General features: G+C 39.5%; 1 protein-coding gene across 3 annotated transcripts in view; it reads right to left on the bottom strand.

The window, feature by feature from the left end:
• The window catches only part of ELP3 (elongator acetyltransferase complex subunit 3), a 110,955-nt gene that overhangs the window by 48,326 nt on the left and 47,776 nt on the right, over positions 1 to 14,853 (bottom strand). For 2 of the 3 annotated variants that reach the window (XR_004350481.1, XM_032635841.1), the window contains exons 9-10: positions 13,354 to 13,480; positions 4,482 to 4,675 (exon numbers count right to left, since the gene is read on the bottom strand). Coding sequence is in view for 2 of the 3 variants with exons in the window: in XM_032635841.1 (XP_032491732.1) it covers positions 4,482 to 4,675; positions 13,354 to 13,480 (321 nt within the window). In the remaining variant the exon portion in view is untranslated. Of the gene's footprint in view, positions 1 to 4,481; positions 4,676 to 13,347; positions 13,481 to 14,853 lie in introns of all 3 variants that reach the window. The other variant, XM_032635840.1, reaches the window with a different exon arrangement.

The raw sequence follows: 14,853 nt of genomic DNA, 5'->3' as shown, positions 1-14,853 counted from the left end.
ATCTCTGGCATTCCTATACACTAATGATGAAAAATCTGAAAGAGAAATTAAGAAAACACTCCCATTTACCATTGCAACAAAAAGAATAAAATATCTAGGAATAAACCTACCTAAGGAGACAAAAGACCTGTATGCAGAAAACTGTAAGACACTGATGAAAGAAATTAAAGGTGATACAAATAGATGGAGAGATATACCATGTTCTTGGATTGGAAGAATCAACATTGTGAAAATGACTCTACTACCCAAAGCAATCTACAGATTCAATGCAATCCCTATCACACTACCACTGGCAGTTTTCACAAAACTAGAATAAAAAATTTCACAATATGTATGGAAACACAAAAGACCCTGCATAGCCAAAGCAATCTTGAGAACGAAAAACGGAGCTGGAGGAATCAGGCTCCCTGACTCCAGACTATACTACAAAGCTACAGTAATCAAGACAGTATGGTACTGGCACAAAAACAGAAAGATCAATGGAACAGGATACAAATCCCAGAGATAAACCCATGCACATACGGTCACCTTATCTTTGATAAAGGAGGCAGGAATGTACAGTGGAGAAAGGACAGCCTCTTCAATAAGGGGTGCTGGAAAAACTGGACAGGTACATGTAAAAGTATGAGATTAGATCACTCCGTAACACCATACACAAAAATAAGCTCAAAATAGATTAAAGACCTAAATGTAAGGCCAGAAACTATCAAACTCTTAGAGGAAAACATAGGCAGAACACTCTATGACATAAATCACAGCAAGATCCTTTTTGACCCAACTCCTAGAGAAATGGAAATAAAAACAAAAATAAATAAATGGGACCTAATGAAACGTCAAAGCTTTTGCACAGCAAAGGAAACCATAAACAAGACCAAAAGACAACCCTCAGGATGGGAGAAAATATTTGCAAATGAAGCAACTGACAAAGGATTAATCTCCAAAATTTATATGCAGCTCATGCAGCTCAATAACAAAAAAACGAACAACCCAATCCAAAAATGGGCAGAAGACCTCAATACACATTTCTCCAAAGAAGATATACAGATTGCCAACAAACACATGAAAGAATGCTCAACATCATTAATCATTAGAAAAATGCAAATCAAAACTACAATGAGATATCATCTCACACCAGTCAGAATGGCCATCATCAAAAAATCTAGAAACAATAAATGCTGGAGGGGGTGTGGAGAAAAGGGAACACTCTTGCACTGCTGGTGGGAATGTGAATTGATACAGCCACTATGGAAAACAGTATGGAGGTTCCTTAAAAAACTACAAATAGAACTACCATATGACCCAGCAATCCCACTACTGGGCATATACCCTGAGAAAACCATAATTCAAAAAGAGTCATGTACCAAAATGTTCATTGCAGCTCTATTTACAATAGCCCTTAGATGGAAACAACCTAAGTGTCCATCATCGGATGAACGGATAAAGAAGATGTGGCACATATATACAATGGAATACTACTCAGCCATAAAAAGAAACGAAATTGAGCTATTTGTAATGAGGTGGATAGACCTAGAGTCTGTCATACAGAGTGAAGTAAGTCAGAAAGAGAAAGACAAATACCGTATGCTAACACATATATATGGAATTTAAGAAAAAAAATGTCATGAAGAACCTAGGGGTAAGACAGGAATAAAGACACAGACCTACTGGAGAATGGACTTGAGGATATGGGGAGGGGGAAGGGTAAGCTGTGATAAAGCGAGAGAGAGGCATGGACATATATACACTACCAATTGTAAGGTAGATAGCTAGTGGGAAGCAGCCGCATAGCACAGGGAGGTCAGCTCAGTGCTTTGTGACCGCCTGGAGGGGTGGGATAGGGAGGGAGGGAGGGAGGGAGGGAGGGAGGGAGGGAGATGCAAGAGGGAAGAGACATGGGAACATATGTATATGTATAACTGATTCACTTTGTTATAAAGCAGAAACTAACACACCATTGTAAAGCAATTATACTCCAATAAAGATGTAAAAAAAAAAAAAAGAAATTTAAAGCTAAAAATGAATGGGGAGAATGCAAATTCTTCATCTTATTGCCCGTGTGATCTATGCCTTGTTACTCTTGGTAGGAAAAGTATGGTGTCTATGGCTGTGAAATTTCTATTCTGTGATATCTGTTGCCCTGCTCTGCTGCTGGGAAGTAGTGTCTTCACTGTTCTCTGGTTGCCCCAGTGATGGCTTCACTGCTCTATGGTTGCCCCAGTGAGTTAAATGCAAATACTATTTTTCTTTTGTTGTTATTAGTATTACTTATTGCATCTTTGTTTCTATTGTATTAAGTTTTTGAAACAATCTCAAAGTCACAGAAAAATTCCCAAGTGTGGTACAAATAACTGTATTCCTGAAGTATAATACTTGAAAGTAAATTGGGAACAAGATGTCCCAATACCCCCAGAATACTCTAAGTATTTCCTACAACAAGGATATTCTCTTGGATAACAGTAATACAGGAAAACTAACATTGGCACTTTACTATTGTCTAATCCTAGACTCCATCCCAGCTTCCTGTGAGCCTCTGGTCACAGCATTTCCATCAGCTGATCAACACATGACCTTACTTTATGTGTATTTCTGTTTAAGGTGTCTCTCTCTCTCTCTCTCAATAAATAGGCAGATGATTCATTATCATGAAACTCATAGCTCATGTCTGAATGAAGCTAATCTAACACATGCCTTTTCTAATCAAACTGTCAAAAATTAAATACAAAGAAAACATATGAAAAGCAGCAAGGGAAAAACAGTATCACACAAGGCAATCCCCATAATTAAGGCACAGCATAGCCTTCCTGCACTCAGGAACACTACACACAACACTTCAGTACTATGCTTAGAGGTCATTTTAAACAGTGAAATCACCAACAAACAGCACAAAAGTGCAAAAATCGTGGCCATTAAACAGACTGTGAAAAGGACATGTGCACACACCATTGTATTTGTTATTGTTTGTTACATTTACAATTATTTCTATCTCTACCAATATGTTGAAAACCACAAGTTCACACCAGTATCTCCTATTCCCAAACACCATGGGGTACATTCGAATTTTCTCCTTTTTCCTATTTGTCATTCCCTTTTCAGATAACAGAAAACCCAGCTCCCATTATCCTTAATATTATCTGCTTATTAGATCCACCCCTTGCAAGTTACTGACCCTCTGTTGCTGTCCTCGTCTCCACACCCCTCAGACACATCCTCCTCGCCCTACTGAGCTCTGACATCTGGTGCCAGGTCAGCCCTCAGTGAGGACGCCTTCCTCACACATCTGGGCTGCAGCAGCCTGAACCACACCACCACCTCCCCCCCCGAGAACACCCTTCTCCCCGTGCTCTGGGCCCTGCGGCTCCCTGTGTCCCTCGTGTGGATGCCTGCGTTGCTCAGTAGCTCCTAATGTCTTTTGGACTGAATTGTTCCAGAAAGGTGGAAGAGAAGAGGAAGGATAATGCAAATGATTTTGATGGCTGATTTTCTAGTCACTATCTCCTTAGTATTTTTACCTGTATTTTAAAAAATAGAGATCATTAAGCAATTTAGGTCAAGTTGGGCCAATAATTTTAAAAATTTGAGAAATAAATACGCTGTGCCAGAAATGTGGTGGAAGTACCCTTTGACCTTTAAGGAAATCCATTATTTTATATCCTTGATAATTTTCCTTTAGTTGATAGGTCTGCTTTATGTTATTAGTAGCACAGTTGTTGTGCTCAGTGGAATCCTAGTCACAGCAGCTGACTGGACATGCATTTATCGATCCCCATTTGGCCTTGTACTGGTAATACTAGAATCCAGGCAGTTTTTGGCAGGGTGGTGGAAATGTGCCTTAACGACCAGGAAGTACAGGAATGGCTTTGTCAGGATTGTAGGTAAATAGATAACTTTATGGCTTCTAAATTTTTCCTTCAGTGTTATGTTTCTATTTAAAAAAAAAAAAAAAGACCACGATTGTAAATGAGATCTCAGTTTCTCCTAGAAAAGTAGTTCAGATGATTTCCTTCACACTATCAGGAATATGTCACTCTTTCTCCACATTTACATTAATGTCAGTAAAGAATGCTCGTTGATACTCTTTCTTTTTTCTTCAGAGGCTCTAGAACAGGGATAACAGACACATGGCTCGACGTCCTCCTCCCACAACTAGAGTATCTGGGTTGGAGCAGATCTGAGAAAGGAGACGCTGATGTAGATCACAAGCTCCTGGAACCAAACACCATGCCCACTTCCCATCATCCTCCATCTCCTGGCTCGCGAATGGAGAGATGAACATGTGAATAAACGTGATACTGGCAAAGAGGCTTGGACGTGCTGTCCTATCATTTCCATCCTCTCTATCTACAGACAGCATTCTAGGTGTCCCATTTTTAATTAAAAAAAATTCAAACCCATCAATTTGCAGTAAGACTCTTCTCATTAGAAACTGTTAACAGATAAGACTCGTCACTGATGACTTCTGGCATAAAAGATTAGCACATTACCTCTGCACTCGGTACACTCGAGTCCACGGAGGCACGAGGGCAAGGATCCGGGCCACCAATTCAATCAGGTCACTGGGAGAATAACTCTTGTATCTTCCCGATTTCCACAGCTCATAAAGCCCAGTTCCACGAATCACCAGGGTAGGGTAGAGTTTCAAACCATCAGGACGAAAAGCAGGGTTCTCAAAAAACTCCTGTGAATAGAGAAAATGACTTCTCCATTAGTTATATGGAGATTACCCATAGTGAAGTTTCAATCTGGGGCTGGCTTCTCTCACACACCTATGTGGTCCTTAGACTGACTTTCCTTCCTATCAAGCGAGGGAAGGTAGACAGAACAGAAACTCATTGTTTTTACAGCCTCAGTGGAACAAAACATGTGTGTGCTGGGTGACCAAGCCCTTGCCAACCAACCCAACCCCGGTCCACTGCTGTGGTGTCATCGCATGCTGCCCTCCCCACCTTGCTTTTCTGTCTTTGCAAAGGCAATTTCCTCTGCCTGGAAATTTCATCCGTTTTTCTTCGTCTAGCTAATCTTCAGGTCTCAGCTTGAATGCCAGTTCTTCAGAGAGGTCTTCCCGACGTTCAAATACAAGTTGCTTCACTTAAAAATGTTTTTTGGAATTCTGTATTCTTGCCTTCCTAGCAGCATCATACTGACAATTTATCTGATGCCTGGCTTCACCTCCAGACTGCATCCTCCTTTAATAATGGAATGTATTTAATTGTTTAAACTTTTAAAAGTTGTGACATAGATCATCATCTGGGCTGCAAAACCTAAACTGTCTACTATATGGCCCTTTGCAGAAAAAGTATGCCGACCGCTGGATATGACTATTTTGTCCTCAGGCCAACCGGCACCATTCCTAACCCGGGATACACACAGTCCATTTGTTATCTGGACACTGAGGGATACATCTAATTCATCTACTTTGACATAGTAATTTCCTGCACTGTATCATCCCAGCTGGCTGCCTTATTTCTTTACTTGGGATGTAGCAAGGAGACATCAGGCATTCTCCTTTCTATGACTTTGCACTGCTAATCTGCTCTTATCTTGATTTCGCCTGACATGTGATAGAGGAATGAAGGTGGACTCATACAGCTCCCTCTCACCCCGACCCTGGCGTTAGTACTTAAATGGCCAGCAGTACTGTGTCTTTTGAATTGTGAAAATGCTTTTTTATCTTGTGCTGTTATTCTTACAGAGCTTTCCATTGTTTAACTTGGTTTTCAAAGAAATATATAACTATAGAGTTTTCAATCTCTCTCATTGATTTCTGTCACAGTCTTAAATGCTATAATCTTTGTGCACCATTTGCTCTTAGGGCTATTCTTCTGTAATTGCATGTAATTTTCCCTGTAACATTTATATATTAAAGATTCATGAGGTCTTTAATATTCTATAGCCATCCACAAAGAGTATGTATGCAAGTCACTTTCTACCTAGTATGCATCTATATTGGAACATAGGATTTCAGTAAAGTACTTCTGGTTACTCGTGTAATAAGTTAGGGGGACATATGGGCTGATATAATCCTTTCATAAGAATGATGATAGATGGAATTGGTGCTGGACTTCCGGTTATACATGGAGAATTAAAATATGTTTCTTTCCTTTCCTTCCAAAATCACACTGAAATAAGAGGAAATAATTTTTTAAAAAAGCATAAACCCAGAAGAACAAAGAGAACATCAGAGGAGACAGGAGGGGGAATAAGTGATAGCAATAAATTTTTGGAAGACAGAAAATGGGTGGAAGATTGGTAAATGACTTTGCAAATGAAGAAAACTGTAAACAAACTATCTGCAAAGGGGGATACGGATGAAAGGGCAGCTCAGTCACACCAGAGTCCCAGGAACGAGCATGGATCAGAAATAGCAGTAATGACAGTTCTTCAGAATATAGTTATGATTCAGATGATGTGAATATTATACCAACAAAAAGACAAAAACCTTAGTGAGTGATTCTGATACAGAAAGTGAAAATGAAACTCACGATGCTGGAGAATGCTCCTTTGCTTCTACAGAAGAGTGGACTGAAGACATTTCATGAAAATTAGAAGACTTTACAGGTGTGTCAGGTGTAACTACTGAATGTAATAACCCACAAAGTGTTAGTGAAATAACAGAATTAATTTTGATCAGCCGAAATAAAAATTGCCGGCCACAGGCATTAATTTCTGCAAAAATACCCCAGTCAATAAGGAGTTTAAAAAAAAAAAAAAAAGGAGGGAAAATAATTTCACAGAATTCTGTAAGTGTGAAGGTATTAGAACAGAGACATTTTGGGGCATGTAAAAGGCTTACTTCCCATGATGAATCCTTTCTTAGAAAGCTGCTGGAGAATGTGTTTTAGTAAAGTAAAAGAGTAAACCAATAAAAAGGATTAACTTGGTTTCTAAAAAACAAAGAATCCAATCCTAGAGAGTGGAGAAGAGGAGCCCTAAGGAAGACCTCTGTGAACTAGGCACAGAGAACTGCCAGTCCAGTTTGGAGCTGGAAGATTAGACCTCTAGGAGTTATGTCTCCAGCCTAAAAAAGGGACTTAGAGAATATCTGATAGGGTCGGCTACTGAGAGAGGGGCTTTAACACTGAATGGGCACACTTGAAGGTTACATATACTCAGAGAACTAATAAGCAAATAAAGAAATAAGACAATTTTACTGTTAACTCTAGGAAAAACAAAGTTATTTAAGAAAAGAAAGTAAGTATAGTATATTACTTGGCTCCATGCAAATAATAATAATTTATGTAAAAACTGTAATGAAAACACTGACTACTCACATAACTAAAATAGTGGCCTAATAATATTGGGAGAATGGGAGTTCCAAGAATTAACTCTTTAACTATTGTATTGGTAACAGTAAGACAAGAGAATCTCTCTACTGATAGTCAGGAAACAGGAATCCAAGCATAGAAGAAGGAAACATAGTGGTAAATACTGGGAGCCCACCCCCCACCTCCCCTGGCCTGGCCACAACAGTTGAAAGTGGCGGAGGACTACAGTGTTTTTGATGTGACCCCTTTAGGACTTACTGGATTTTCAAACACTAGTTAATAATAACTTTATTAATTAATACCTTTTATACTATAAAGATAATTAATTTAATAAACATCATTTTGGTGGCAATGTGGATGATACATTAGAAGGGAACATGGCTGGTGACCGTGGGACTTAGCTAAGCAGCTGTCTACCTGTGCAGTGAGCTGACAAAAGCATGAACTGAAGTTGTGGCAGTGGGGATGAAGAGGAGGCGACAGCCCTCAAAAATATTCAGAGGGAGTAATAGACAGGACCTCCTGTTAGATTAGACCCACGGTAGAGGGAACAGCGACAGCAGCAGCAGCAGTGATGTACTGAGCACTCGCTATGTGCCAGGCATTCTTCTAAGCATGATGCATGCATTACCTCTGCCCACCTTCACAACAGCCTCATTCAGAGATGAGGAAACTGAGGAACAAAGCAGTCCGTTTGCTACCAAGTGGCGGGTGGGGCCAGGATTCAAACTAGGCCCAGTCTGGCTCCACATATTCTCTCTTTCCTTCTGAATGACTGAATGTCTAGCTTGGGAGGGTATGTGGATGATGGAACACCAATATCACAGGAAACAGAAGACGAGGAGACCACGGGGGGAATGAAGTATGTCCATATTGGACACGTTAAGTCCGAGGTACAAGTAAGACATCTGGTGCTAGTTGAAGAGTATTCAGCAATTGGACTTAAGAGCTAAGGCTTAAGGCTGGAGAGGAAATGAGATTAATTGAAGTATAAGTGGTAAAGTTAGAACAACAGAAGAAAGACGAGCATATAGATGAGAGCAAAAGACAGAAGCCACATTTAAGTGGTGGGAAGAAAAAGAAGATCTAGTGGAAAAGAAATAGTCCTAGAGGTTAAAAAGGGAACCAGGGGACAGCAGAGTCACAAAAGCCAGGGAGGTGAGAATTTAAAACTGGAGAGTCTTTAACAATAACAGGTGCTAAGACTGGATAAAATGTCAGCCAAGAAGTATCCTTTGGATTTGGAGATTACCAAGTACTTTACAGTGTTTGAGAGAATAGTTTGAGAGAGAGAGAGAGAGAGAGAGAGAGAGAGAGCGCGCGAGAGAGAGTGTGTGTGCGTGTGTTGGCGGGCAGTGAGTAGAAGCCAAGCTGCAGTGGATTTGGAGGAAGCAGGGACACTGAAGCGTTTGTAAATGACATGGGGGCACTCAAGGGAAAGGAAGGCAGGGTACTGCTGTTTTTCACTGTAGGCCGTACAGTACAACTTGACTTTTAAAATTTTGCATGTATTCCTTTGATACAAATAAAAAATAACTGAAAACGGAAAGTTCTGTATCTGTAAGATCCAACCCGACCAGGATTTCAACATCATTCAGGTCATGCATAGTGATTCATCATAAAGCAGACTTTCCTTGGCCTAAGAAAGGCGACACAGAAAGGTGCAAAAGAAAGGGTGCCTTCCTAAGAGCCTGCTTCTACCTGAGACTCACCATGGCCTTTAACAGTTACTTAACTGCGTCAGGTCTTGTTTCCTTATCTGAGGAGGCTGCAACAGGTGGTCTTTTCTGATATAATTCTACACTACCTGTATTCTATGATATTACCTTAAGTATCAGGCCTTTACATTAGGAAAACCGAGCAAATGAAGACGTAACAACAACAAACACCTCTAACCATACCTGCCAAACTGTAACTTGATCATACTGGCTTTTAGGAAAAACAGCTCAGTGGGGAAAAAAAGGAACTTCTGAGTGTCCAAAGGGTGGGCAAACATTAATGGACTTTGAAAGATTTCGCATTACTGACAAGAGGTTCTGGAGATAAATTTCTCCTCAAGAGAAACTGACACTCTCTAGGCATTTTCAGCAACCTGAGCTTGGATATCCAGGAGCAGTCTAATTTTAAAAGAATAAAATACAAAAACAGCTAAAGGTTATTTTGAGTAGTAAATGATATACCATTTTGGAGGCCTGAGGACAGATGGAAAGGGTGAAGTTAATGCTCGGAGGATAAATTCCTAAGATGTTAAACATTCTCCATCACAACCAGGACTTTCAGCTTATAAGAAAAAGGAAAACTTCACTTCCAAAATAAATCTCAGTTACTGAAAAATATAAGCAAGTGCTATTTATCACAAACAGCTATGAGCTCTGTACCTACCACAAGATAAGAGTGTGAATCTGCAATGAACAGACGCAAATGACCAGCCCTGCTCTTAGCGACCCGGAACTGACCTAAGCAACAAGGTGTGAGAGCAAAGCCAATTTATAACTAACACATGCAGGCACATAGCTGGGTAGAGGCTTTATGGATCCATGCCAGGCAAGGCTATCTTGTCCTCTACAGATGTAACATTTTTTAGACTTCTACAATTATACAAGTAGACCCTTTACTTAGCAACCCTCCCTATGGATAAAACACATTAAGGGAACTGTATCTGTGGGTCGCTAATAATGTGACAATAAAATAAAGTAGGGAAAAAAGAAGTTTTTAAAGTGTAAAATATACTGCCTACTAATTCAGGAAAAGTTGTGAATTCCAAATAGGCCCAAACAAGATTTCTTAAACAAAAACTAGTTTAAAAAAATTTAGTAAACCTTTTATTGAAATATATCTTAGTATAAAAAAGTACACAAATCATAAGTGTACACCTTGATAGATTTTTACAAATCATGTAGCCAGCACCTAGACACTCAAATCAAGAAAAGGCACCTTATCCAAACCTCAGAAGCCTACCATATGCCTGTTTCCAGCTACAGTTCCATCCAAAGCTTCTGAACCTCACATTAATAGGATTGTACGTTAGGTAGTCTTTTGGATCTGGTTTCCTTTGCTCAATATTGTTGAATAGAATCAGCCACGTTGTTGCATGAAGTCATAATTAATTTACTCTTATTGTTTTATGTATTTCATTGTTTGATTACACCACAACTTACAATATTGATGTTTTTGACTTTAATGGACACTTGGGTTGTTTCCAATCTGACGGTACTACACTCAGTAATTTGTGACTGTGTCTTGGTAAATATGTGTGTGCGTTTCTGTTGGGTAAACATGAAGGAGTAGAATGGCTGGGTCATGGAGTATGCCTACGTTCACTTTTAGCAGATACTGTCAAACAGTTTTCTAATATGATGTACTATATTCCCACTGGCAGTAAATGAAAGTTCCAGTTGCTCCATACTCTTACCAACACTTGATATCGTCTTTTTTCATTTTAGCTATTCTTAGCTATTCTGATGAGTATACAGTAGCCATGTATTGTAGTTTTAAATTTCATTTCTTTGAAGATAAATGACTTTGAGAACTTTTAAATAGTTTTACTGAATATTTGAATATCCTATCTGTGAAGTGTTTGTTCAAGTTTCTTTTTTTCCCCCCATTCTCCTATTAGGTGGTCCCTTTTTTTTTTTTTTTTTTTTCGGTACGTGGGCCTCTTACTGTTGTGGCCTCTCCCGTTGCGGAGCACAGGCTCCGGATGCGCAGGCTCAGCAGCCATGGCTCACAGGCCTAGCTGCTCCGCAGCATGTGGGATCTTCCCGGACCGGGGCATGAACCCGTGTCCCCTGCATCAGCAGGCAGACTCTCAACCACTGCGCCACCAGGGAAGCCCATGTCTTTTTTTTTTTTTTTAACTGATTTGTAAAAATATTTAAGACCATCTATAGATTAATTTTTTAGAGAATTTTTCTCTAGAGAGAAATCAGATTTCTCATTTTAGCTCTATTTTGTTACTCATTTGCTGGGATGCAGTTAGAAAAGGCATATGGTCTGCTCACATTCCCTGAAGGTTTCTTTGAAAAGATTATAAACAAGCAGATAAATCCGTTTACATGAAGGGCTGTCTTTGCAATATTATTTCTGAACTATTCTTTATTTTGAAGACACTAAGAAAATGAATTTTAAGACTCAGCTATTTGCTATCACTTGACATATTTTTTCCAAGGGCACTTAAAGTTATGAATTCTGGTTATAGCACTGGCCCACCTAGGAGCTGTGCTAAAGAAAAGTGTGTTTCAGGTGCCTTTTAGGCCTTAAGTCTGGGTGCCTGGCTAGTACTACTGAGGGGAAGATATTAGACTCAAAATCTATTACATAGTCAATATGGGGGAATTAATAACCTCTGTGAATTAATGCTGTCTTATAAAATAGGCTTTTATTTGTAATTCATTGGCTTAGAAATAATAAACTTTTTAAAAGGAAATAATTATTAACTTCACAAATAAGGCATGATGAATTCTATTGCTCTAATAAACAGAGCAAAATAAAAGCAATTTTGTGGATGAAATAACTTGATAAATATTTTCATTCTCTTCTCTAAAAGGATATCCTTAAGCCACTTTCCCTATTTGAGAATCAGAAGTAAAAAAGCGTTTTGAGCAATCTCATTTCCCAAGACAAAGCTAACATGTGATGGAGTAAAAACAAACAAACAAACGAACAAACAAATGAACCCCAGAGTTAGGTATTAAAATTCAAAGAACAGAAAGGCTAGAGGAAAACAGAATATTTTCTTCCACTGTTTAATGAAATGCTGTACGAGAAAGGCAGTTCTAAGCTTAGAAGTATCTTAAGAAATCATCACTGAGAAAGTAAGTAAGTAAATAAGATAGATTTGACAACAGAAACAAAAGGTCAAGGATAGGTCGGGGAAAATATTTTTAACAAATATAAAAAACAATCCATAATGTTATTACTTAGAAAGTCCATATAATTAATATTAAAAATATTCATATCGAATAGAGTAACTGGTCAGAGGACAAAAACACACAATTCCAAAAAGATGAAAGAATTATACTTATTAAATACAAACCTGAAAAATACATTACCTATAATTACAAAATACAAGTTGAAACGGCACTTTTATCCATCAAATTAACGAAGATAAAATATTGTATATGTGTGTGTGTGTGTGTGTGTGTGTGTGTGTGTGTGTATATATGTATGTAGAAAATACATACATAGGAGAGAATTATTTTGGGAAAAAGATAACCCTGCTGAAATGAGTGTAAGTTGTTACAACCCTGGGAAAAACAACTAAGTAATATGGTGAGATTCTTTTTTTTTTTTTTTTTTTTTTTTTTTGCGGTACGCGGGCCTCCCACTGCTGTGGCCTCTCCCGTTGCGGAGCACAGGCTCCGGACTCGCAGGCCCAGCGGCCATGGCTCACGGGCCCAGCCGCTCCGCGGCATGTGGGATCTTCCCGGACCCGGGCACGAACCCGTGTCCCCTGCATCGGCAGGCGGACCCTCAACCACTGCGCCACCAGGGAAGCCCGGTGAGATTCTTAAAGTAGTTATACCTTCACCTGATAATTCTACTCCAGGGAATTTGTCCTAAAGAAATAACCCTAAATACTACAAAAAATTACAGGCGTAAAATTTGTTGATGTGCAGTCTATTTACAATATCAAAAACTGATAATATCTTCAATTAAAAAAACTGGAAGTGGTTAAGCAAAGTATGGCATATTTGTTCAATGGAAATTAAGTGGATATTTAAATATGTTAACCTTTTAACAGAGACCAGGCTATAACAGGAATAAATGCTTGCTATAATGTTAGTGAAAAAGCTATTAAAATAATTACTATCATATATGTAAGTGTAAGTATATCTTTGTGTATCTATGTATCACCCACCCCATCCCCTAAAAAATCCTAAGTATAAAAAAGTCCTGGGAGTATACTGACATGTTAGAGTTTTATTTGGTGTCGGGGCTGTGAGTGACTCCTCTTTCTCCACTGTGTCATAATGAGAATGTCTTGCTTTAATAATGGGAAAAAAATCAACAGTAAATAATCAAAGCGCAGAGAGGGTAGAAGCAGCATGCAGAGGCATTCTCAAGTAGCTTGGTTTAAGGTAACACTTACTGTAAACTGTTCAATGTCTCTCTCTAGTCCCACATTTGGCAGATCGGGCATCATATGAGCCACAACTTTGAAACCAGAATCTTTGGCCAGGTGAAAGGACTCACATACCGCCTTCACAGTGTGGCCCCTGAAGAAGAAAATTCACTACCTGTTACACAAATAAATGGGCAACAAGGTGAGTACAAGGAATAGAGGGAAAACAATCTCTGAGACAGGTAACAGTAGCTCTATAATGAAGAATATGGTTGGGGAAAAAGAAATCTTAGAAAGTCATTTTTACATCTCCACCTCTGAGAAGGCCTGGAAAAAAATAATTTTACTTCTGAGATATTTCTCAGAAATTCCCTTATGCACTTACTCAAAGTTCTGACAGTAAGTGACTGAGGTCACAGGAGTTAATATACACTAATATTATTTGATTTAGCATCATCGGCCAAAATAAGCTTGCTAATGTAAATATCTAGGTTAAAAACAAGAATAATGAGCTCAAAACCATGCAGGAGCAGCATCTTGTTATGCTCTTTCCTTTAAAAATCTTTTAACAAATAATTTCATTTGGAGAAAGAAAGGGGGGTGAAGAGAGGAAAGAGAGGAGAGAGAGAGAGAGAGAGAGAGAGAGAGAGAGAGAGAGAGAGAGAGAGAGGGAAAGAGGGAGGGAGAGAGGGAGGGAGGGAGGGAGGGATACATCTATACACAAAGTAGATTTCACTCCGGTGGGTTGGAGGGCCCTAAAAAAAAAGTAAGAAGAGAGAATGATTTAGTGACAAGGCAGAATCATTTGGGGTCAGCTATATAAATCATCTTAACATTCTAGTGCCACATTCAAGTAAGAAGCAAGCCCGAATAATAGTTTGGGGCTACTAAAGACTGAAGCCCTGTGTCAATCCTTTCACTACCTAGCCACTCCCATTCACCACCAAAGAATCCTACAAACCATGGACTCCTTCCCACTCTCTGAAGGTTCCCATCCATTTCCATGGCTTCCATCTCTAATCTCTCTCTCTCTCTTTTTTTTTTTTTTTTTATAGTACGCGGGCCTCTCACTTGTGGCCTCTCCTGTTGCGGAGCACAGGCTCCAGATATGCAGACTTAGCGGCCATGGCTCACAGGCCTAGCTGCTCCATGGCCCGTGGGATTTTCCTGGACCGGGGCACGAACCCGTGTCCCCTGCATCGGCAGGCGGACTCTCAACCACTGCGCCACCAGGGAAGCCCCTCTAATCTCTTTTTGCTAACGACTTCTCAATCTATATGACTGGGCCAGGCCTCTCTTCTGACACCACGCCCAAACATCCAATACTCTAATGCTGCACTGTACAATATTAGAGTCACGAGGCACACGTGGTTATTCAAGTTTATCTTTAAATTAATTCAGATGAAAAATTCAATTCCTCGGTTGTGCTGTCACAGTGGACAGTGCGGGTACAGAACATTTCAGTCACTGCAGAATGTTCTGCTGGACAGCCCGCTCTAAAGCAAACCTTCAACCAGCTGTCCCACA

Source organism: Phocoena sinus, chromosome 6, assembly GCF_008692025.1.
Source record: "Phocoena sinus isolate mPhoSin1 chromosome 6, mPhoSin1.pri, whole genome shotgun sequence".
NCBI lineage: Eukaryota > Metazoa > Chordata > Mammalia > Artiodactyla > Phocoenidae > Phocoena > Phocoena sinus.
Note: the sequence above shows the minus strand (reverse complement) of the source record. Positions and strands in the feature narration are given on the sequence as shown.